Below are 25,757 nucleotides of genomic sequence, written 5' to 3' on the forward strand. Positions count from 1 at the left end.
TAGTAGATTTCTTCTTCCATAACTTTCTCCAAAATATACTGATCAACTTTATCTTCCTGCTCTTCCAGACCAGTTTGGAATAAACATCATTCTTTATGAAATATAATTACCTGCTAAAAAGAATGATTAGATGTCACATATTCAAATGAGTTTACTCTTGCCCAAGTTTTGAGGAGAGAGAAGAAAATGATTGAAACAGTTCCTTTTGTGTGCATTCATCCATTCATTCCTTCAATATTTTTTTAAATGGTCATCCACTCCAGAAAGTCTAGGAATACTACTCTTAGGAAAGATGCTAATAAAGGGGAAAATCTTTCTTTAGTTTCTGCTCACCTTTCCTTTCTCAAGAAAATCCATCTCTAAAATGTATTTGCCTTGGCTGCTACGGTCCCTGACTCTGGGTCCTACCACCAGAGACTGAGTGACTTCCTGAGGAGGAGTTCATGTTTTTAATTTTGTTTCCTTATCCCCTTTCCCCACCAAACCTTGCTAGTCCTGTGTACTAAATAGGCAACAGTCTGCCAAATGGCTGGTTTCCTTATAGGCCTAAGATTTAGATTTTATCTGGCATATTTGATGCTTTAATCAAAAGAAGTTAGCAATGCAACAATTTCAGACAACATGGTAGCTCCATGAAGATTTTTGAGAAGGGAGGCAATCTGGACTCTTGAAATCCAGCTGAGATGTCACTGTCCTTTTCTGTGTCAGGAAAGGAAAGGAAAATGGCAGAGAGAAAAAGGAGAAGAAAAATGAAAAGAAGGTTGACAGAAGCAGCCACCAGGAGTTTCCAAGACATGGAAAAGGCAGAAAGAAATTTAGGGCATCGTAAAAAGATATTTCAATTGTTTCTGAAGAATTAAAATGAATCAAAGTTCTTTTTTAAAAAGACCTGAAATTCTATCCCACAATACTCTACCACATCGCGCATGATAATTTTTAAAGCTGCCTCCTTTTTTAAAGTTAGTATCACAATTTAAATATTCTCATTCACCTACTTCCCCAATTTACAACAAAAGAAAATAGAATTCTAACTTCATTAAAAAAGAAATGGAATAAATTCACATTGTTCTTAGGACTGACATTCCAGACAGAGAAAAGTAGCTTATTTATAATTGCAAAAGCCATGGCTTAGGTAAATCTTTCAATAAAGGGAGAAAAGCTCTAAAGGATCAGGAGTTTAGAAAGCCATCTAAAGGCTGGGTGTGGTGGCTCATTCCTGTAATCCCAGCACTTTCAGAGGCTGCGGCTGGTGGACTACCTGAGGTCAAAAATTCAAGACCAGCCATAACCAACTGAAATCTCTTCTCTACTAAAAAAAAAAAAAAAAAAAAAATTAGCCAGGCATGGTGGCACATGCTTGTAATCCTGGCTACCTGGGAGGCTGAGGCAGGAGAATTGCTTGAACCTGGGAGGCAGAGGTTGTGGTGAGCTGAGATCATGCCACTGTACTCCAGCCTGGGCAATGAGAGTGAAACTCTGACTCAAAAAAAAAAAGAAAAAAGAAAGAAAAAGAAAGCCATCTGAATGACCACACAGTAAATAGCTGCATTAGATAAATGTAATAGCTGTTTGGAATATTGCATCACTTTTGAAGAGATAAAATGAAACTAAAGACTGAACTTTGACTTAAAGCATTTTTTTCTTAGACACAAAGGAATGGCAAATTAAAATATTAAAAATTAGGCCTAAGCTCTGAATAATCATTTTGAACGCGTATAGTAATAAGCTACTCTTTGTATAGACTTGATGCTCGGTTATCTAGGAAACTTCATCTTGATTAAATCATGAAGACGTATCTACATAGCCAAATTGGGAGTAGAATTCAGATTCAACCACACAATCTACAATGTGCACATTTCTGCAGCCAGACCCATTCTAGTGTTGCTGAAATTGTACGGCCTAGCCTGCCTCTCCATGTGTAGCAGCCTGGGCCTTCTTCAGTTTATCTCTTTATTGTTTGCTAGTGAATTTGACTCAGCTACTCCCTTACTTTTCCCCCCTCAAACATAAGAAGTGAAAACCTGCAATGTGCTGTAGCTATGCTGCCACCTCCTTGTGGCCCTTGACATTTTTATGGTAGTTCCTCAAATCACAACTAGAAATCATCAACAGGACAAACATTACATGATTAATACTCAGACCCTTCACAGATTTTGTATGCAAAAAATATAAATAATAGTGTTTACTTAAATCATTTAAAAGTAGAAGGTAATTGACATAGTATAAGCTAGACAATACTTTTTGTAACTGTGATTTATAATGCTTTTAAAAGTTATAATAGCAATAGCACATTCATACTGAATGGCAGAACATGGTTAGTCAGAAAACCAATTGGATTTTGTGTAAATTTTGGTTATAATTTCCAAGCGAGAAAAAAGTTACATGACAAAATTATTCTAATAGGTAAAATAAAAAACAGGTTTGAAAGACATTATTTTAAGGCTCTACCTTAAATGAAATTATAGGTGTGATAGATAGTGACAGAATTTGTAATCCCAATGACTTGAGATCATAATTGAATAAATTATTTTTATTATCTATGTTAGTAAAGAGCTAAATACCTACCTATACTGGTGACCATGAATGATAAATTTCTGAAAACTCTACTTAAGAGCAGGAGAAACAACTATCCTTTACTTGCTCTGTACAAGCTCTTGTACGAGCTACGTAACTTCTACTTGTCTTGCAAGATGCTTGTGAACATTGGTTTCTATGAGTATAAAGTCTACCCTTACAATGGGTAAGAATTCAATAAATGATCATTGATGATAGTGGTAATTTTTATACTAGCTTTTTATTTTAAAAGTAAAATAAATACTAATAAAATATTTAACAAGTACTAAAAAATATGTAATAAAGTGTTTCTCGTCTAACATCAATATTCAGTTATTCTCTCCAGGACAACAATCATTACTGACAGTTTCTTGTAAATCCTTCCAGAAATGTTCTAGGCTTATATAAACATACACATATATCTATAAATATCTGGATTCCTATCAATCTAACTTTCTGTTTACATTTATTTTCAAACATGTACTAGAACGTATTTTTCACATTGTTCTGCACTCTGCAGTTTTTACCAAACATACCTTGGAGATCTTTCCATATTAAAGCACATGTAATAATTATTTGGCATCTGGCAAAGATTAATCTAGTGCCTTTACTTTGTAAAGAGAATTTTGCTTTCAGTATCCAGCCTAATTCCTGTGGCCAACTTTTCATACAATTCCTTACTACAGGACTAACCAAAATGAAACTCCTTTGCAGCCTTACTAACCACCATTGTTGTTAGCATTTCAGAAAAATATAATTTAAAAGGATTCAAGGAAATATAGAGACTTTCTATCAAAGCCATGTGTCATTGAAATAAGCTATCTATGAAAAGTATGAAATACTATAAAATTAAGACAAATGTTTTTCTTAAAGAAGCTAACTCTATAGAAACTAATCCAAAACAAAAATCAATGGAATGACTGTATATTTGGATCATTATGCTGTTAACAACTACAAACAATTTGTAAATAAAAGCATTAGCTTTAAATGCAGTGTAGTAATAACCAACTTTTTATGGAGAACTTGTTATGTTTCAGACACTGTGCTCACACTTAAAAAATTCTCACTCAATCCTTAACAACAATGCCTCAAGGGGGGTACTATTATTATTGCTTTTTTGTGGATGGTGAAAGTTTTATAAAATGCTACAGATCTTTTAGAAGAGAAAACAAAGACTTGCAAAAGTCAATGAACTTCCAAGGTCAAGAAACCAAGGTCACATGGCTGGTAAGTTGAACTAATGTCTGCAGGACTCCAGAGTCCTTGCCCTTCAGTTCTACTTTCCATCCTCAGTCTGCTTTCCCACGGCACTTTCCATTAACTCGTTCAACAGCTGTGGAGAATGGTGGGACTCAGGCATGAAGAAGAAAATCACACTGTCATGATGGGCTGAGCAGGAGGCTCTTCCTTGTTTCAGTCCTTTTTTCTGAGACTGTGACAAATCGTATTGCTTGTCCTACAGAATTATGTCTCAATCACTTTCATTATCATCATCAGAAGCATTTATTAAGCATGTATTTACAAGAGTTTCTGTGTAAAGTGAGTTAAAGTGACTTGACCTCTTTCCTCTAGAACTTTTTTCTTTTTTTTTTTTTTTTTTTTTTTGAGATGGGGTCTCGCTCTGTTGCCCAGGCTGCAGCACAGCAGCACGATCTTGGCTCACTGCAAGCTCTGCCTTCCAGATTCACGCCATTCTCCTGCCTCAGCCGCCCAAGTAGCTGGGACTATAGGCACCACCACAACGCCTGGCTATTTTGGTTTTTTTTTTTTTTTTTTTTGTATTTTTAGTAGAGACAGGTTTCACCTTGTTAGCCAAGATGGTCTCCATCTCCTGACCTCGTGATCCGCCCACCTCAACCTCCCAAAGTGCTGGGACTACAGGCGTGAGCCACTGCGCCCGGCCTCCTCTAGAATTTTATAAGTCAAACGACATTGTTATGGATACGAACAAGGGAAATGTAGTCAAGTTAACAAACATTAAACCACATAAATCAATGTATTAAATGCTTATCTTCTATAAAAGGACAAAAATGTACAAATGTTTTCTCTAGAAAATAACCTGTTCTACAGTGTTTCAAAGTTCAAATTTGCAACTTTGGCATTCAAATTGGGGATATCTGAAATTAGAAATAATTGCTAAACTAACAAACAGCCAAATAAAATAGACATTAAAATCGAAGCAATAAACGCCTTCATGACCAGTGACCAGAAGCCACCCCTAAAATATTTGTTGGAGTGAAACTCTGCAACTAAGAGTTCATTCTGATACTTTAGTTAGAGTTTCTTAGTACTCAAGGCCAGTTCCCTGGGGAGCTCACACTGTTAAAACAATCTGTGGGAAAAAACAAAAACCAAAAATAATTTTTTATTATAAATAGTTTAGTAATAGATGGCAAGAAGAGTAGTAGTTCCCTTAAACGTATACTTGGAAAATATTAAGAACCTTTCCATTTTCTTTTTCATAGCCAGTTCATTGCACATAGCTAACTTTTGTCCTAAATTATCAAAAACACAAGTCAATTTATGTGTGAGATATGTGGTTTCAGCTATAGTAAATGCATTATGATTACAAATTGTGACCATTGGTAGTGATTTATAGGCATAATGTGTAATAACTTTCAAAACAAGAAAAAAAGACTTTCATTTTCATAATTTAAAATATTGCCTTTTATCCCAAAGGGATAGAAATGTATAAACATAATATTGATCAGTAAAGTATGGAAATATGATTAGAATCATATGTTTTTCATTCTGAAATGAAGCTTAGGAATCATCTGGTTCTTACTGGGATTAGCATTTAGATAATTGAGTGGCAGGAGTGGGAGGGGCTTAGGTTAGGTGGAATAAGTTTCGCCATATGTTGATCATTGTTGAAACTCAATAATGAGTATCTGAGATTTATTTTGTTATTCTCATTACTTTTACATATGTTTGAATATGACAATAATAAAAGAAAGTTTAAAACAACAGGAGGATCATCTAGGTGTAAATATTAATGGAACTGTCTCTTGGTGGTGGTCTAAGAATTCTATCAACCTGAGATTAAAGGTTCAAAATTCAAAAGAATGTGTAAGTAGCAAATATTATCTAGTTGGAACTTAAAGAATAAATATATTTATTTTCCCTGCCCCATAAAGATTTAAGTAACAAATAGTATCTAGCTGGAACTTAAAGAACAAATATATTTATTTTCCTCTGCTTTGATAATAGCTATAAAGGTATCTGATATGTTTCTGGGGTCTGAAAATCACATTACATATTAAATAAAATAATTTAATCTTTCATTATCAAGAACTCATTGCCCTTTAAACTGCATGTGATTGAAGATTCATTAGTTTGTCAAAACTGGAGTGGAGATAATCTTTTATCAAGTGGTCTTTCTTTTCATTTTTTAAACATACTTTATTTTACTTTTCCTGAATCTTTAACACACAGGTAAAATTCTTAGTAAATAAATAATCATTCCCTAAAGCTACATAATTTAGAATACATTTATAAAAGGTTATGGGTCATCATTTATGGTAATGGGAGTGTGAACAAACAAACAAATTCAATGTATGAAGGGAAAAACTGGTTTCAGGCAGCAATCATAAAACTTTTAGTCTTTGAGACTTTGGCCTCAAGAACATGAACCAGCCAGGAGACTGCAGGCCACTTGCTACACAGCTCATAGCCATCAAGTCCCCACAAACCCTCCACCCAAAGTCATGTTCAGTACTTTGATGATAAGATGAGTTTACAATGCTGTTCTGATTTACCAAGGAGGCATTTATTAAAGAGTAAAACCAAGGTTTGCTTTGCCATGTCAGAACAGTAAGATGGCAAACAGAGAAAAACAATTTTGCCTTAGAGTAAATTACTTCAAGATAAGATTTTCACAAAAGCCACTGGATTTATTCTTATTGGCAGCATTCAAGCACTGTTAAACACCTTGAAGGAGGACGCACCCTGAATTAATTGCACAACCAAAACTAGATTCCAAGTATCCTAGTTTATGGTGCCAGATTTTTTTGGCTCCTACATGAGAGTAAGCAATGGAAATGGCTTCTGTGCTTGTAAATTTACTATCAGACCTTAATAGTCAACAAAAGAAGTATACATTTGAGGTTTTTTTCCCCTTTGTGGTATAAATATATTTAAAACTTTGAAACTCTAGCGGGTTGAACATATTATTCATACCTAAGGGAGAGTTGAACACCCTGCATTGACTACACTTTTGAATAATTTAGAAAATGATTGCTTTACTAACTTGCACATATAGTGGTTTCTCTGCCATCCTCTCATAGAATATTCTTCTTGCATCATATTGTGAAGTCCTAGTGATAAATTGAAGAACCATTAAACTGTGACCAGAGAGGGCATCCATCAGGAAGGAATGTTCATTTTAGAGGAAATTTTAAATACCCTATTCATCCTTTAGCCTACTTTGTAAGATTTGTTTACAGTCTTGGATATTCTCATCAATTCATATCTAAGGGTCACAATCACCATTGGAGTTTATCAGGTAGCAGAGCAATTTCCCAGACCAAATCTTCAAGCTTAATCAGAAAACATGGGTTTTATTCCCAAGACCAACTTTAAAAAAGGCAAGCGACTAAGGCTGTGTCTCTTGGGATCCCCAATTAATCTACACAATGAAAACTGCCCTCTCCCATAGTGAGTAACTGCTGATGGTCTGGCTATGGGATCTTGATTAACTACAATATTGACAGTTTTTTAAAAAGTTTTTTCTCAAATCAAGCCAAATAAATGGATCTCCTAACCAAATAATCCCTTCAACATTCATAGACATTTTAACACATTCCTCAACTCCCTGCTCTCACTGATTATACATTTCAGTAATGAAAGAATGAAAGTTACATTTGACCTATTCAGCTGCCATATGTGTATAGAATTCTTTCAGAGAAAAACAGAATTTTTAATGGACTGGAAAAACAGCCTTAAATGTTTCATGCATCTGAAATTGACTGCATTATATAGACCTGTGCTGTCCGATAGGGTAGCCACTAACCACATGGGGCTATTGAGCACTTGGAACGTGGCTAATCCAAATTGAGATGTACTGCCAGTGGAAAATACACACTGAATATCAAAGACTTAGTATCACAAACAGAATGTAAAATATTTCCTAATATTTTTATACTGATTATATATTGAAATAATATTTTATAGATATTCCATTAAGTAAAATACATTACTAAAACACTCCTGTGATTCAGTTCCCAGAAAGTTGGGGTGCAACTATTGCTAACAAATACTTATATTGCAAATATTAGAAATATGATATTCTCCAAAGATTAAATATAACATTAAAATGTAAGGGTCCATATCTAAACCCAATTTATTGCACCAATTTCTTTTTGTTTTTTAAAAAGTAGAAAATTTTGAATTACATAGTTGGTTTGCATTTGTAGCTGGTATAGATAACCAGTTTTCTGCCCCACTCGGTTAGCCTCAATTTTTTGGACTGTCTTTATTCTTACGCTGGTGTAAATATATTATGTTAGCTTTCAATTATTTGTGCAAATAAGGACTGAGGATGTCTAAGATTAACATATTCTTCAGGTAATTAAAAACTAAATTTTAATTATTAACTTCAATCTCTTCTGTTATTCCATTTTTTCCCAATACTGTCAGAAAATAATAAAATAATCTGTCTGAGGATTCATTCTCTTCTTCTTCCCTTTTAAATGTGACCTACCCAGAAGAAGCAATAAGAAATGAGCTATCCCATAGAGATGGAAGATAAAAGAAGTAGGAGGCAAGAATGGATAAGAAACTAGGGTATCTGCTCTTAAGTGGTAGAGATCACGAACTTTCAAGTCCACCTCATGAATTCACATTGTTTTGTTATTGTTGTTTTTGTTTGTTTGCTTGAGATAGGGTCTCACTCTGTCACCCAGGCTGGAATGCAGTAGCACATTTGTGGTTCACTGCAGCCTTGACCTTGACCTCTCCAGCTCAAGGGATCTTCCCACCTCAGCCTCCCAAGTAGCTGGGACTAGAGGTGCATGCCACCATATGCAGCTAATTTTTTCTATTTTCTGTAGAGACAGGGTTTCGCCATGTTGCCTAGGCTGGTCTCGAACTTCTGGGCTCAAGCAATCCTCCTGCCTCAGCCTTCCAAAGTGCTGGGATTACAGGTCTGAGCCACTGTGCCTGGCTGATTCAGCACTGTTTATTGATGGCCTGCTATATGCCAAGCCTTTGGTTGGTACTGAGAAAAAGTAGCCCACAACTTAGAATCATCCTATAATAATGGTAATTAAGTGCTGAATCTTTCTCTGATTCACTTGTCACACAATGACTCTTAAGACACTGTATTATGTTGGTTATTCAAGTGTCACAATAGTATCATGAACAAGGTCTCACGGAAGAAGAAAGTTTGAGAAGAAATCCTTACAAAGACAAAGAAAATGTACTTACTTGGGAAGGAAAAATAAATAAATAAATAGACAAGGAGAAGAACAGGCTGGAAGAAGAAGACAGGAAGTCAAAGTCACTTGGAGTATATAGCCCAAATGAGGGCAGTGTACCATGGGTAAGCTATATTTTAGCCCAAAGAAGCAAGAGCCTTTGAATATGGCAAGGCCAAGAGCTTCAATCATCCTAAAATGAACCTTTGATAATAAATATGGATGTTTATTTCACACCAGTCCCATTTTAGAGGAAGAAAAAAATGGCTTTATCTAAGACTTCTTAACTAGCGATATCAGAACATATCATCCCAGGCTTAAACCAGTTTAGACCACTTAAATAAGATACAGTCATTCTATAATTGTGGTAATTGAGGGCTCAATCTAAGAGACTTCCCTAGTGGTTTCAAAATATTTCCTAGAAAAGAAAACCTTTTTCAGAGCTCAAAGAAGTACAGTCTACACAAAGGGCTAGGTAAAAGCCAGACAAGCTAAATTTAGTAGGTGCATCTGAAATTATTCAAACCCATATCTTAAAGAGAAATTAGAGATAGAGAACTATTCTCAATTTTACAGAAAAGGAGCTGTTTCCTCCCCTCTTGAACTCAGATACTATCTTCATGAGAATGGAAGTCTTTTTCAAAGTCAGGTCACAGGAAAAAACCTTTTAAAAGTTTAAACCCTTATTTATACTACCTACTTCTTATTTCTACTCAACTGGTAATCAGTTATGAAAATTCTTATCTTCCACAAGATACTAGCACATTCAACAATTCTCAGGCAAAGGCATAAGTGAATCTCAAAGAAACTTCTACAGGATAACATTCTTGTCGTCATCCAGTGCATTTAAACTTTTGTGGAATACTTTAAACTTTTTTGTTTTGTTTTCTTAGAAAACATGTTGGCCGGGTGTGGTGGCTCATGTCTGTAATCTCAGCACTTTGGGAGGCCGAGGCTCAAGAGATCAAGACCATTCTGGCCAACATGGTGAAGCCCTGTCTCTACTAAAAATACAAAAATTACCTGGGTGTGGTGGTGCACACCTGTAGTCCCAGCTACTCTGGAGGTTGAGGCAGGAGTATCACTTGAATCTGGGATGTGGAGGTTGCAGTGAGCCAAATTCATGCCACTGCACTCCAGCCTGGGCAACAGAGCAAGACTCTGTCAAAGAGAGAGAAAGAAAGAGGAAGGAAGGAAGGAAGGAAGGAAGGAAGGAAGGAAGGAAGGAAGGAAGGAAGGAAGGAAGGAAGGGAGCGAGGGAGGGAGGGAGGGAGGGAGGGAGGGAGGGAAGGAGGGAGGGGAAAGAGAGAGAGAGAGAAAGAAAGGAAAGAGAGAAAGAAAGAAAGAAAGAAAGAAAGAAAGAAAGAAAGAAAGAAAGAAAGAAAGAAAGAAAGAAAGAAAGAAAGAAAGAAAGAAAGAAAGAAAGAGAAAGGAAGGAAGAAAGGAAGGAAGGAAGGAAGGAGAAGGAAAGAAAGAAAGAAAGAAAGAAGAAAAGAGAAAAGAAGAAAGGAAAGAAAGAAAACAGGTCTATGTGTCTTTCACTGAATTCTCTTAAAGATCCTCTGAGGTGTGTATAGAAGTTTTATTATCATGATTTAAAATGAATAAAATGGGATAGGCACGGTGGCTCACACCTCTAATCCTAGCACTTTGGGAGGCTGAAGCAGGTGGATTGCCTGAGTTCAGGAGTTGGAGACCAGCCATGGGCAACATGGCAAAACCCTGTCTCTACTAAAAATACAAAAGATTAGCTGGGTGTGGTGGTGCATGCCTGTAATCTCAGCTACTCAGGAGGCTGAGGCACAAGAATTGCCTTAACCCGGGAGGCACAGGTTGCAGTGAGCCAAGATTGTGCCACTGCACTCCAGCCTGGGTGACAGAGCAAGACTCTGTCTCAAAAAAAAAAAAGATAGGCCGGGAGCGGTGGCTCAAGCCTGTAATCCCAGCACTTTGGGAGGCTGAGACAGGCGGATCACGAGGTCAGGAGATGGAGACCATCCTGGCTAACAAGGTGAAACCCCGTCTCTACTAAAAAATACAAAAAACTAGCCGGGCAAGGTGGCGGGCGCCTGTAGTCCCAGCTACTCGGGAGACAGAGGCAGGAGAATGGCCTAAACCTGGGAGGCAGAGCTTGCAGTGAGCTGTGATCTGGCCACTGCACTCCAGCCCAGGCAACAGAGCAAGACTCTGTCTCAAAAAAAAAAAGATTAGATAGATAGATAGATAGATAGATAGATAGATAGATAGACAGACAGATAATAGATAGATGATAGATAGATGGATAGATAGATAATAGATGATTGATAGATAGATAATAGATGATAGATAGATAATAGATAATAGATAGATAACAGATAGATGATAGATAGATATAGATAGATGATAGATAATAGATAGATGATAGATAATAGATGATAGATAGATGATAGATAATAGATAATAGATGATAGATAATAGATAATAGATGATAGATAGACGATAGATAGATAATAGATGATAGATAGATAATAGATAGACATAGATAGATGATTGATAGATAGATAGATAGATAGATAGATAGATAGATAGATAGATAGATAGATGAATAAAATGAAGTACAGGGAGTTTTACTGACAGAAGTGCAGATCCTCTGCTTAGCTCAGGAAGGTTCTCTCTTTGGTCGTAACATGACTCCCAAAGACCCTCATTTACTCTGGCGCTCCGTTCCTTGTAGCCCTTCTCTCTTTTGTTCTTCTTATGTACTAAACTTATCCAAATCTGACTTTTCACCAGAGGGAATATTCTCGCTAGTGAAGAACAGCTCAGGTTTCCTTCACCACCCCTGCAGCCCTAAAAAACACTTTAAGATGACTCACAAAACGAACCTTTCAGCTTCCAGGGCAAAAAATATAAGTTTCATTAAAATGCTCAGAATATATTTAGTTTGGGTTTATTTTTCTTTTTATTTTTTATTTTTTTGGTATTTTAAGTTTTATTTCAATTGTTTTGATTTGCCTTGAAAAGTTTTATGGATCCCTTTGTTCGTTGACCAGTTACTGTGTTTTTGCTGTCTATAAAATGCAGAATGTGGCAGTCACCCCAAGTTCAGCTGACAGAGTTGCTAACGGTGATGGGATACCTGGAGATGAACAAGCTGAAAATAAGGAAGACAATCAAGCTGGTGTCGTGAAGTTTGGATGGGTGAAAGGTGTGCTGGTGAGAAAGCTCCTCTGTTTACAAATTAAAACTATCCATTAAATGTTCTAGTGGATTAAGAGTGAACAAGGCCTGGGCACAGCGTTATGAAGAGCTCCAGGTTTTGTCCCACTATCATTGTCCTGTCTCCTTTCAATACCACTTCTATCCACAGGTAAGATGCATGCTGAACATCTGGGGAGTCATGCTCTTCATTCGCCTCTCCTGGATTGTCGGAGAAGCTGGAATTGGTAAGCATTTTTCCCCTCCTAAATAATTTTGATATAAATTATAAATTCAATGAGCAACCTTTTTTCACCATTAGTACTGAATGTGAGATGAAGGTCACAGAAATAATTTACAGTTGAGCTGCTTTTACTTGGCTTCTTTGACGATGTTTGTCAGAAAGCAAAGGTGAAGAGTTAACTCCTGTGAGACTGGAATTTTCCAGCTTGTCAAACAGGCGAATGCTCAAGGAGATATCTCTATCTTTTGATAGAGTTTTAGGTGTACAGACATATAATAGCACGTTAATTTTGGATAATAACATTTGTATTTGGGGACATATTGACATTTGCCTCTCATTTGTTACAGAGTTTCCTTCTTGGGATGATTGGTAAAACTTCACTGAACAAAAATATCTTGTGGGAAAACTGGTGAAAGAAAATGTGACCGGACTAATAAAAATGCTGAATTGTTGAACTTTTTCCAAAGAAAATAATTGTGTTACTTTCAGGTACCAGCAGTCAGAAAACAAAGGCTAATCGAGTATTGCCAGATATGAGCTTAAAGTGAAAAATGAAATGACTAAGATAATATGTATATTACTGTTATTTTTTCTAAATGAAAAATGGATTATAATGACATTATTTTGAGTGATTGTTTAATGTTTTAAATATTACACTCCATTTTAAATATTATTTCTTCTAGCAAATCTTTTTTTGTTGAAACTATATTAGTAAAGTTTTTATGAAAAATATAATTGAATTTTATTAAAGTTCCCCATTTAATGAGATAAAAATTAATGATGTTCTATTACATATATGGGAAATACATTATGAATTCACTCTCTGGAGAAGACTTAGTCTCAAGAATACGGAAGTTCTATTGTGCCTTCAGAGAGCACTCCAGAAGGTATCTCAATTCACATTTTGGAAGGTAGTTGGTCATTATTGACTTTGCTCTTCAAAACACATTCAGCATCACCGGAAGACTAACTCAGAAAAGAAAGGGCTAAGCTGTAAATTGAAAAACTGGAGCCAGTTCCCATAGTTTTTCCATGTTTCATGTTTGGCAACTGCTGGGTTCCTGACAGAGGGCTGCTTGCCGGTTTTATGAAGCATAGCAAATGAATGCTCACAGCCGCAGGGTCCAAAATAAGTATATGCCGTTCCATGGAAAATCTGCATCTTAATATTGCCAAGGTTTTGCTCCAGGGTTTCATGCAAAATTAGGTTTTTAAGGGTAGTTTAGTAACTTATTGAGATCATCAAGAAACATTACTTTGTTTGGATGTGTGAGAGTAGCCAAGGGCAAGAGTAATTCTTTTTAATGCAACTTATTTAACATCCGTATGTTTGGGCAATAATCTGAACTTTAATCAGATCTTACATTACTCTTCACAGTCAACGCAGTTTTGAGTTTATTGCAAAACCGTAGAGAATGAAGAATCCTATCTTCTGCTAAACAGTTTATTATACTATCAGACATTAATTTTAATTTAATATAGATCTTTATATTGAAGTAGTGAAATTATATATTAGAAGAGACTAAAATTCTACCTAGTAAGTGTTCAATGGGTTTTCCTTTGAATGGAGGTTTGTGTTTTTCTTTTCTTTTTTTTAATTCTCGGAAGATAGACTTTAGTGAGTACTAGAAACTTATTGTCAACCTTACTCAGTTTTACTGGCCTTTGCTATGAACCTAAAACTAAATGAGTTAAGTCACCATCTGGGTCCCATTTGGGTTTTCCTTATCGGGAAAGAAAAGAAACAAATACATCTATTTGTTCTTGCTTTGGGGGTAGATTGAGGAAGAAAACTAAATATGTTTTCAAGCCCAGACCCTGGGAATAGAGCCAGAAGGAATCTGGAGCCAGGAGTAACAGTAGCTACAGCCCTTGGGTAACCATTCTGGGCTATGAGTTTTGGCTGTCTTGTTCCCAAAAGCAAAGGGTGGAATGAGCTGATAATGCTGTCTAGTTGTTCTTCTCTATCTTGGAGACTTTGCTGGGGCAAGATGGTTTCCAATAAATTTAACCATCAAGCAAGGATGTTGGGTGTGAAAAGCCGGTATGACGTGAAGCAAGTCACTTATACTCAGTGTTTCCCTTTCTTTTCTAAATATTAAGGAGCAGGTCAATTCCTACCCAATGAATCCTTTGAAGATAAAGCTAAAGTACCTTTCTGAACAGGCAGACACAAGTTAAATAGGCTGAGGGTAGCTCAGTTGTCTTACTGAGGGATGCATAAGAATTATCTGGGAAGTTAGGTTAGGAAACCTCAGAATCCTGGGATTTACTTTTAAAGATCCAAACTCAGTAGGTCTGAGCATTTTTAATAAGCACCCCAGGCATTTCCTGAAGCAGGTGGTTCAAGAACCACAATTTCAGAAAACAACGAACTGAATGTGCTCCCAGCTGCCTTCTACCCTGGGATTTTATTTTTGATTATGAGAGAGAAGCAAATCCCTTGCTGTTCAAAAGTATTAAAACTTTGTTCCAAGATTTCAAATGGTTTCAGAAATATATACAATGCAAAAGGATGAATTAAGAATTGTTGAAAAAAATCAGAGTCAAAAGGAAAATAATGGTGAGGAAATAATAAGGTTGGAGTAGGTTTAATGTTACGAGATGCAAATTATGTGGTCCTGTAGAGTTTCTGGGGTATGCTAAACATTTTCTATCAAGCCTCTTCAAAACAAAGTCAGGAGCAAAACAAATGCAAAACAAATCACCTTTAGTGGCACAAGGACCTGAAGCCACATAGTGATATAGAGGCGCTGCTCACCACAGTATCCCTGCAACAGATAGGAAGAATTTAGTCCAACTATTTTTTACAACCCCTAGCTTTTAAGAGTCTACAGGGTCCAAAGCAATGTGGTCTAAGTTTGCAGCCTCTGCTTAGTTAGCCTCTTCCCACTGCACTTTAACCTGCAAAAAAGCCTAGAGCCTCCTGTTAGAGACAGGGTATGGCCAAGAGCTTCAAAAGAACCACCCTTTAATACCTTGACTCATTCCCACTGCTGCCCTTAACCTCCTTCCACTCTCCCTTCTCTTCGGGCATCGCCAGAGAGATAACAGCCTCTCTTGGCTAACTACCCTTCTAACCATCCTTGGGACAAGAGAGACTGCCAACAACAACTATGGAGCATTCACTTTACGTAGCGGAACTTACCAAAAAGCCCAGACCAGAGCATTCTGGATGGAGCCAGAGTGAGTTCAGTGGCTGTGACTCCACAGCCCTCTCCCTGAATTCTGGGTCGGCCTCCATTAGAGAGGGTATTGTAGGGAAGGAAAAATGGTTATCTTCTACCCATCTTAGGTTAATTGGCTGGGGGCCTATAAAATAGACTGACAAAAGTCAGATCAATAAGAAAAAAACAGAATTTGTTAACATGTACATGGTACACACACTTGGGACCAGTCAGTGATGAGTGACTGAAAGGGGTGGTTAGAACATGGGCTTACATATCATCTTAACAAAAGAACAATTAAATTGTAGAGAGGTGACAAGACAAAGGAAAAGGACTTTTCATTCATAGGGTGGCGAATGCTGGCAAGATAAATATATAAGGAAAGGAATGGAAGTTAAGAGCTAGTCAGCAAAGCTTGTTGTGTAGATGCCTGTGGTGCCTTTGTCAGGCCGATAAGCATCCAAAATTGTCTCTGGTGATCAGAGACACCACTTCCTGGTAGAGAGGGGAGGGAGGACAAATTTATGTCCTGTTTTTAGGTAAATAGGAAGGGGATCGAGAGCTTTTTGTATCTACTTTTTTTCAGTTGTCCAAATAATCCTTATGCCAAAGTGGTATATTGTGATATCCTTCTATAGCCTCCTGGCTATGTGTTTCTTGAAGCTGAAAGCAGTCATGCCTTCATTGAATTCTGGCCTCTACCACTTTCTCCCTCTCCTTATAATCGTCAACCCTCTGAACCATAAAATCCTTGGGGCACTTTTTCAGATTTCATTTTATTTGTGCCTTGTATTTCTTGCATTACCTGCCACATAGCTGGATATAGAGTAGGTTTTTAAAAAGCAGTAAGTATTATGACTATTGTGGATATGATCAAAAAGCAGTATCATTGAGTGTGTACTGTGTTCCATGTGCCATGCTAGTCACTTTACACATGCATTCTTTCTAATTTCATTGCTATTTCTTAGCTCAGTTATTTATTTATTTAAAGTGACTTATAATAACAGGTAACTTTCCAGAATTCACACCGTCAATAAGTTAATGAAATTTAGTTTCATTCTTTCCACTGTACCCATCTGCCAGGTGAATAATTTGCTATACTGTCTGTAGTTCCCCACCCCTATGTGACCAAATGTATGTAAAAAGATAGCAGCCTGGAAGGGTGAACATTTAATCTCAGTTACCTTGACAGCTTGGAATTGTAGGCCAATTATTATGTTATAGGTGTCTAGAACTTCTCCAAAGATGGAATTCTGTCAGGTGTAATAGTGTAAGCCTGTAGTCCCAGTTACTTGGGAGGCTGAGGTAGGAGGATGACTTGAGGCCAGGAGTTTGAGACCAGCCTGGAAAAAATAGCAAGACTGTCTCTAAAAATAATAATAAGAAGATGGGGTGCACATTAAATTTTGACCAGCCCTAGTGGTTTTGTTTTGTACAACTTAGTTCTGCACATTTTAGCTCTTGAGTTTCTTGGAACCAGAGCTACTACAAGCAGAAAACTTCAAAGCTAAGCATTTACTCCATGGTGATTTTCTGGCCAACTTGTTAAACTGAAATGTGGTCCTTTGATGTTTACCCCAGACTTGTTGGTTTTTATGTAAATGATCCAATGAATTCTTCCACTATTTAATCCCTTTATTTTTCCTCTTTCAACTGAGGTCTTGGTGTGATTATCATCGGCTTAGCCGTGACAGTGACTGGTATCACTGGTTTATCCACCTCTGCTATTGCCACAAATGGATGTGTCAGAGGAGGTAATTAAACTTGTGACCCGCACCCTCATTTGTAAGGTAAAGGCAACACAGGCTCTAATAGTTCATCACTGACCTTTCTGGAGTGTTTTCAAAGGTAATGCAAGTTGGTTTCTTTTCCCCCATCAGGCAAAGAGATGCAAGAAAAATGGGGAAGGATTTAACCTTTGTCAAACCCCCAACTTTCTCATTCCGGTTCCTTCAAGCAAGAAAGAAGGTCAAATGTCATGTTTTCTCTTTTCACAGCCAGGATAGTTTCTCCCCCAGGACACCAGCATAAGTCAACTTTTCCTTTCCAAGGCTGCACTTTAGATTGTGTTTACTTTTGGAAACCATCCTTCATCATAATGAGCAGTTCTCTGACTTGGTCTTTATGCCAGGCAAACCAGTTTCTCCTTAGCACAAAGAAACCCCATTGGAGCCCGAGGCATGGACCTGAAAACTTAAATTAAAGGCAGTGTGGTTTGCAGCAATAGGGAATCCAAGGAAGAAAAGTAAAATGCAATATCTTCTATCTTTCATTGCTAACAGGTCTTGGAGTTCTCATAATTCTTCTTTCCACCATGGTAACTTCTATTACTGGGTTGTCAACTTCTGCGATAGCAACTAACGGGTTTGTTCGTGGAGGTAAAATCTCTAAGATATCTAATGCCCTCATCACTTGCTACGGGTAGGCAAACAATTTTTTATACTTCTTTTTGATGGGAACAAGCAAGTAGCCCAATGTTCTTGAAGCTTGGCTATCTGGAGGAGCTGGATGCCAAAGAAAACCTAAGGTACGATGAGAATAGTCCAGGTCTACTCTGGTCTCTTTTCTAATGGATCTCTCTGACACGTTGTAGGTTGTGCTTTACAGATGTGCACCTTCCTTAGGTAAACTTTTTCTTTTTCAGGCTAGTCTGCACTCCTCTAGCTGATGTTCCTTGGAAAACGATTCCCAGATTTGGCTTCCATTTTAAAGTTTAGTACATTTCAGGTGCTTCCTAGACCTTCATGAAATGGGATCTTTTAGAACATTTCAGGTTTTCACAGGGAGAAGGATCTTTCTGTGACAAGATTCAGACTGCTGCCTCCTGAAGTACTGGTGACTTCTCTCAATACTGGAACCAAACACCTCTCTTGGGGGATTTTGCAGGTCTTGGAGTCATCATCATTGGCCTGAGTGTGGTAGTGACGACACTCACAGGTATTTCTATGTCTGCTATTTGCACGAATGGAGTAGTAAGAGGAGGTAAGCCAATTAATTTACTTATGACTAGAGGCTTGGTTACTAGTAATGTCTGAAGTTAGTTTACTATTGGAAGTGAAATTAACATATTGCTAATTAGTCCCCAATATCCTAAAACAAAACAAAATAACCAAAAATTTAAACAGCAAAGCAAAACTTTTCTCAACTAAAATGAGAATATCTTCATTGACACCACCCATTTTTTGTAACGAAACATGTTTATAAAGTGGAGAGTGACTATGTGTCTAGTAAGAAGGTAAGGAATATTATAGCAAAATATATGGTTTCTTTGTACCTTGGATGAGACCCACTTGCTCTCTCACAGGTCCCCTCAGCATGGGTCTTCTTCAGTGCCCCAGTTGGCATTGCTGATGGTTCTCACTCAGTAAACCACCCCTGCACCCAGGCCTCGGGGCTCACCCCAAACACTGTGCCCCCAGTGGCCAACAGGCAAGGGAAGATCATTAAAAGGGGATAAGTAAATAAATAAGCAAAGAGTTACTTTCAAATAATCTAGGAGTAGGCAGGCCTAGGCAGAAAGTGAAATGGATGAAATGTATCGTTGTTCTTCTGTCTTCCTTTGTTCGCCCCCCCTTTCCCCTTTGGTTTCTCTGGTTCTCAACTTGGGTACCTTATCCAGGTCTTCCTACTCAGGGCCTTCTAAAACACCATCCTGCCCACGACACACGTCCACTCTCATCTTCTGCCTGTCTTTCATGTTGACCCAGTCCACCTAGGTAACTGGCTAGCTCATTTGTTTCAGGTAATCTGTATTAAGGAAATAATGGGGATTTGCTCCACCCAGACAATATGCGACATTTTTAGAGAGGACTTTGACTCCTGAGCCCAAAAGAGTTACTATAGTGAAACAAATTTCTTCTCAGCAAAAAGTAATTTTGTTTTGTTTTTAGGTGTGTTTGTTTGTCATTCGTGTGCCAACTCTGCCCACCTCCAAGGCCACCTCTATATAGGAAGTCAATCTTACTATGGTCTGTGATAATCAGACCTCCTAACATTTAGTCCTTTTCACCTTCAATAAGCTGCCCTAGGTACCCCTCTAGGCAGTTGAGCAATCGAGTTCAATGCTTCATGTGCACCGAAGTATGCAACTATATATATTTAATAGAACTACTTTTTCAATGTCCAAGGGAGAAGTAATTGTTCCAGACCCTCCCCACTTTTCTTCCCACTTGCCACTCCCAAACATCGTGCTCTCAGTGGCCAACAGGCAAGGGACCTACTGGCCACACCCATACATATATGGGTATTTAGCAATAATCATGCCTTCTTGAGCTAAAAACATAGAAAACCAAGCTTGATTTATAGAATGAATAATATATCACACTTTATAGATATCTTGTTTTATGCAGCACATATATATCAGAAAATTTTACATATGTACCTATATATGTTTTGTATATATATGTTTATATATATATACATCATGCCTTCTTTCACTAAAAACATAGAAAAGCAAGTTTGATTTATAGAATGGATAATACAGATATCTTGTTTTATGCAGTACATATATATCAGGAAATTGTATATATGTACAAATATCTATATATGTATGTATATATATAGTACATGTATACACAACAGAAAGGAAGTTAGAATAACAAAGATAAACTTCACCTACTCCATTTTCTACCTAGACTTTCCTACTCCTGGAAATTTTTTTTTTTTTTTTTTTTTTTTTTTGAGACGGAGTCTCGCTCTGTCGCCCAGGCTGGAGTACAGTGGCGCGATCTCGGCTCACTGCAAGCTCCGCCTCCCGGGTTCACGCCATTCTCCTGCCTCAGCCTCCCGAGTAGCTGGGACTACAGGCGCCCACAACCGCGCCCGGCTAATTTTTTGTATTTTTAGTAGAGACGGGGTTTCACCGTGGTCTCGATCTCCTGACCTTGTGATCCGCCCGCCTCGGCCTCCCAAAGTGCTGGGATTACAGGAGTGAGCCACCGCGCCCGGCCGGAAATTTTTTATATATAATTTTACTTCAGTTGCATTATTAATTTGAATACTCTAATGATATTTTTATAAAGTCAACACATTTCTTGGTAAAGTTTGCTATGTTCTTATTTGTAGCTTTTTTGCATTTAGGTTTTAGTAGATTGGGCTTCATTAAGTCAGGATACCTCTATTGTAGATTAAGTACAGAATACCAAGAAGGGCTATGTTATTCACTGGGTAACACAGGATTCCTAAAATTATTAGGAAGTTGTAATATTAATATTGAAATAATTCACACTATAAATGTTCTCAGATAGTCACAGTCATTTGGTCATATAAACTAGCAATTCCTCAATGTAAAGTATGTTCATTTCTTGTTTCAGGTGGGGCCTACTATCTTATTTCCAGAAGTTTAGGGCCCGAGTTCGGTGGGTCAATAGGCCTGATCTTTGCTTTTGCTAATGCAGTGGCTGTTGCTATGTATGTGGTGGGATTTGCTGAGACTGTAGTAGATCTTCTTAAGGTAATTAAAAGTTTTTCTTTTTTTCTGCCAAGCAGCACAATTTAGTTTAGTTTGCCTTCTCAGGGCACTAGGGGATATCATTACAGCTAAATGAGAGGAAAAAAGATAAATATAGTGGAAGGAGCCTGGGCTTGGCCTCAGAAGATCTGGCTTTGAGTCTAGGTTCTCGCGTTTACCAGCCAAGAAGGTTTGGATTAGTTCCTCTATTCTTCCAGACTTTGTTTTCCAAATCTATAACATGGTGTAATAATACTGTTGTATGTATTTCACAGAAGTGTGGCACAGATCAAATGAAATAATGTACATGAAATACTATGTAAAATAGGAAACATCAGATAAATAATGGATATTGCTGTCAACAGTAGTACTATGATGATGGTTATAGATTTCCAGAAGGAAAGAAAGTTGAAAAATTAAAATAACTCACTCCAGAAAACTAGCCATTTCCTAGTTTAGGTGCCCAGTGGAGGATGTTGTATGTGCAAGCACATTCATTAGCTGATATATCAACTAATTTCTAGTCCTTTTCTCATAGTAATGGTAGCATTCAGTGAATTCAATTGGAAAAAGTACCTCTAGTTAAAAATTAGATAAATAAATAAGCTTACAGTTCATAAGGTATATTACCTTCAAGAGATGCATTATCAGGTTTGTGTCATCTGTTCTTAAATAGGACGCCACTTAACTTTCAGTATTTACACTGTAAACCATTCATTTTTATTCTGCTAGGATTCCCCTTGACACACAGAAATAACTAGTCATTCTTCTGAAATAAAACACAGTATGTATGTGTATACGTATTTTTGCTTAGTACTACAACGGCTTCAAAAGCTAGAATGAATTCTAAAATGTCTAACTCCTAACCTTGACTATCAAAGGCCTATTATCACAGAAAAAAAAAGTTAGGTATTTTTATCTTCATATATTTATGAATACTCCATTTTTCTATTATCCTATATGGCCCCAGGTGTAATTGTATAGTAACTCTTTTTACAGTTAAACATTGCAATAAGACTCACATGCAAAGAGCTGTATCTCTAAGCACTTACAAATTTGTTTCCCCAGGAGAGTGATTCGATGATGGTGGATCCAACCAATGACATCCGGATTATAGGCTCCATCACAGTGGTGATTCTTCTAGGAATTTCAGTAGCTGGAATGGAATGGGAGGCAAAGGTAAATTTCTCAAAAATGATATTATCAACAGTGGTTAGTCAGGTCCTGAATAGATTGCAGGAGTAGAAGGAACTCCATATTCAAAAAGAATTGCTGTTATTACCTGCTATGGTGAAATGAGCAGGCAAGTGCTAGGTGGAACACCAAGCCTGCAAACACGAAGCCCAGGCAGTCATGACTCAGGGCTCATGAGTCACGTGACTGCTGTATTTTGTCTCTCTGTGCTTTCACCAAAGCAGCTGCCTTATGCACAGACCCCTTATGATCATAGCAGCGGTGCACGTTGGAAGCCTGGGTCTTTCAATCACAAACCCTGGTTCCTCTTTCAAGCTGCCTGTGGGTGCAAAAGCCCAAGAGAAATGGCAAGTGTGTTGGAAGCTTGCCAAAGAAACTTGCAAAAGATAAAGACACTGAAGCACCGAGAGGTTACACAATTTACTGAAGGCCACAGAGATATAAACTGGTTTCAAATTCAGGCACTCTAACTACAGAGCTGGAGCTTTAAATGCTACCCTCTACTGCTACTAAACTTCATTGCCTCGCTCAGGGAATAAAGTTATCTAAAGTAGGGTTCTCCTATGTTTTTTCTCCTATGTTTTTTCAATCACAGTGTCCTGTTGATACTAATTTTCACGAATTCCCTTTTTATATTTATTTCTTTATTTGCTTGCTTATTATTGATCTCTTCGTAGACCATACTGTTTTGGTCACAGGTGAGTATCAGTGCCTAGAAGAATGTTCAACACGTGGTAGGCACTTACTGAAGTTTTGTTGAATGTGTGAATGCATAATCTATAAATAAATGCCATGTAGGAATGTTTTCTTTTGACTTATACAGGTGGGAGGCACCTATATAAGAGGCAAAAACTATCATTCTCTTCTGAAACCCAGTACTTCACCAGCAAATTTGGGTACATCATGGGCTTCAGAACCAGAAAATCTCTGAGTTTAACCAGTGATAAAATGGATAGCAAATTTTTGAATGATGGGAAACATTTCTTTTGCCTCCTTTGTAATTCCCTCAAGTGACCGGTGCAATGGAAAGTATTCCTACATGCCTGTGGAGGAAGTAACCCGATCTCAAGCGGTCATGAGACGTGGAAAGACAGCCAAAGCCTCCCATTTAAATGGGCTGGGCACGGTGGCTCACACCTGTAATCCCAGCACTTTGGGAGGCTGAGGAGGGCAGATCACAAGCTCAGGAGTTCGAGACTAGCCTGGCCAACATGGTGAAACCCTGTCTCTACTAAAAATACAATATTAGCCAGGGTGGCATATGCCTGTAATCCCAGCTACTCGGGAGGCTGAGGCAGGAGGGTTGCTTGAACCCAGGAGGTGGAGGTTGCAGTGAGCCCAGATCACGCCATTGCACTCCAGCCTGGGCGACAGAGTGAGACTCCATCTCGGGAAAACAAAACAAAATAAAATAATAAAACATAAAAGATTAAATTGTCAAGAAAGTCCTCTCTGAGGAGGTAACTAAGACTTAAAGGATGAAAAGAAGGAAATAGCTATGCAAGGAGTAGAGTGAAGTGCTTTCCAGGTAAAGGAAACAGCATATGGCAACACCAAGCCATAAACACCTTGCAGCATTGGAGGGGCTGAAGGAAGGACCATCTGGCCAGTCAACCTTGCAGACTGCTTGTGCTGAGCACACAGTGGTAGCCTGACGTCAAGTGCACTGGGCATCACAGGAATTCTGTTCATCATTCTGCATTCTCGAACTCCTGCAGTTAGCACTGGGAACAGAAACAACCGATAAGTGCTCTGCCGAAAACAAACAAACAAAACCCCCTCAAGTCTATCAGTGTTAAAACTTTTGGCTTCATTTACATTCCTGGGACAATGGTGGAAGTTACCCACCTGCTACTTAGAGTGTTACAGAAATGTCACCTTGAAGTGCCCAAACACGTGCTCCATTAAAAATGTGGTATATGCATCCAAGTAGAATAAGGCCTGTTTACATGCCATTCTAATAAGGATGCACTTATTACCTACTCTGGGTAGCAGAGATTTAACTGAAATAATCAGATGGAGTCTTTCTGCAGTGGACACTTCTAACTTTTACAATTGTGTAAAAAGTTGTTAAATAAATCTAATTTGGTTTCCTTTTACCTTGCCATTCCAGGCCCAAGTGATTCTTCTGGTCATTCTTCTCATTGCTATTGCAAACTTCTTCATTGGAACTGTCATTCCATCCAACAATGAGAAAAAGTCCAGAGGTTTCTTTAATTACCAAGGTACATGGAATAAATTGGTTGCTTTTCACTGAATACTTCTCCATTGCCCTCCTTGTCACCATCCCCATCACCCCAACCCCAGCCATCAGAATGCCTGGCTCCCCTTTCAAGTTACCTGTGGATGCGGAAGCTCAAAAGAAATGGGAAGTGCATTGGGGAAGCATAATAGAGGCAAAAACTATCATTCTCTTCTGAAACCCAGTACCTCACCAGCAAATCTGGGCACACCATAGGTTTTAGAACCAGAAAATATATGAGTTTCACTAGTGATAAAATGGATAGTAAATTTCTCCAGGAAAGAGCCTGGTGTTGGATTCAGGAGACCCAAGGTTGGGTCTCAACTCTGTCACTTAACAGCTGGACAGAACACCTAATGTGACTGGGTCTCAGATTTTCCTGCCAAAACGTGGACAATAATGAGAACTTCCTGACAGAATTTTGAGAAACAAATAAGACAGTTTCTCAAAATGTGCTTTGCAATGCAAAAGTGCTTTGTAAACCTTTTGTTGTTGCTGTCAAATAGCAGAAACAGAGACACAGCTCAGTTTGTTCAGCCACTGCAGAGCACTAAAGTCAAACATAGGCATTTCTTTCTCCCTGCTAGACTTGTTTGCACCTTGCTTTCCCATAGCATTACCTAGTGAAGCATCACTGTCAGGCTTTCAGGCAGAAAAGACTGCAGGAGTTACTCAGTGTAGCATCCTATGATAATATCACAGAGCGTGAAATCTGACTTCTTTCTCTCCTTATTTTACTCCTTCTATCCGTTCTTGCCTTTCTTTTCCCTCTAGCTTGCTCAAGAATCCACTTTTGAGTCTTTAAATGTTTCCCTTCATTATTTACTCAGTGGTCAGTATTTATTTCTTTTTGATATCACATATCTCTTTCTTCCTGACTCCTTTTCTTCATAAAGACTTTCTGGTTCACTTTGCATGTTAATATCCTTTTCCTTTCTATTATTTTCCCTCCTTCCCACTCCTACCATATTTTTTTTTCTTTAAGCCTTTTTTTCCTATTTTTCCATCCCAGATTCTTTTGTTCACATTTTTCTTCCTCTTCTTTTCTCTTTCTTCCTCCTATTTTTCTTCCAGGTTGTTTCCTTTTTATTTGAGTAATTTGGTGACAACCTGTGGGATGGTATTATTTTATTAACAAAGCTCCTCATCATAATATTCTCCCATACTGAGGATTTGGTATAAGCAGCTAAGATCTACTACCCAGGAGTAAAGAGTAAAAAGATTCATACATTAGTAGCAAAATTGTAAAGTGGACTCACCCACAAGGTTCTTCAACTACAAAAAAAAAAGGCATCGAAAACCAGTGTATTGATTG

The 25,757-nt window shown here is 37.8% G+C and overlaps 1 protein-coding gene across 7 annotated transcripts in view; it reads left to right on the top strand.

The window, feature by feature from the left end:
• The window catches only part of SLC12A1 (solute carrier family 12 member 1), a 101,535-nt gene that overhangs the window by 3,128 nt on the left and 72,650 nt on the right, over positions 1-25,757 (top strand). For 3 of the 7 annotated variants that reach the window (XM_005559483.4, XM_073995758.1, XM_073995759.1), the window contains exons 3-8: positions 12,033-12,164; positions 12,319-12,394; positions 17,216-17,311; positions 20,870-21,009; positions 22,075-22,185; positions 24,314-24,425. In XM_005559483.4, the coding sequence (XP_005559540.3) occupies positions 12,033-12,164; positions 12,319-12,394; positions 17,216-17,311; positions 20,870-21,009; positions 22,075-22,185; positions 24,314-24,425 (667 nt within the window). Of the gene's footprint in view, positions 1-12,032; positions 12,165-12,318; positions 12,395-17,215; positions 17,312-17,839; positions 17,936-18,443; positions 18,540-20,869; positions 21,010-22,074; positions 22,186-24,313; positions 24,426-25,757 lie in introns of all 7 variants that reach the window. The other 4 variants (XM_005559481.4, XM_065547905.2, XM_065547906.1 and 1 more) reach the window with 2 other exon arrangements.

This window comes from Macaca fascicularis, chromosome 7 (genome assembly GCF_037993035.2).
Source record: "Macaca fascicularis isolate 582-1 chromosome 7, T2T-MFA8v1.1".
NCBI classification, from domain to species: Eukaryota; Metazoa; Chordata; class Mammalia; order Primates; family Cercopithecidae; genus Macaca; species Macaca fascicularis.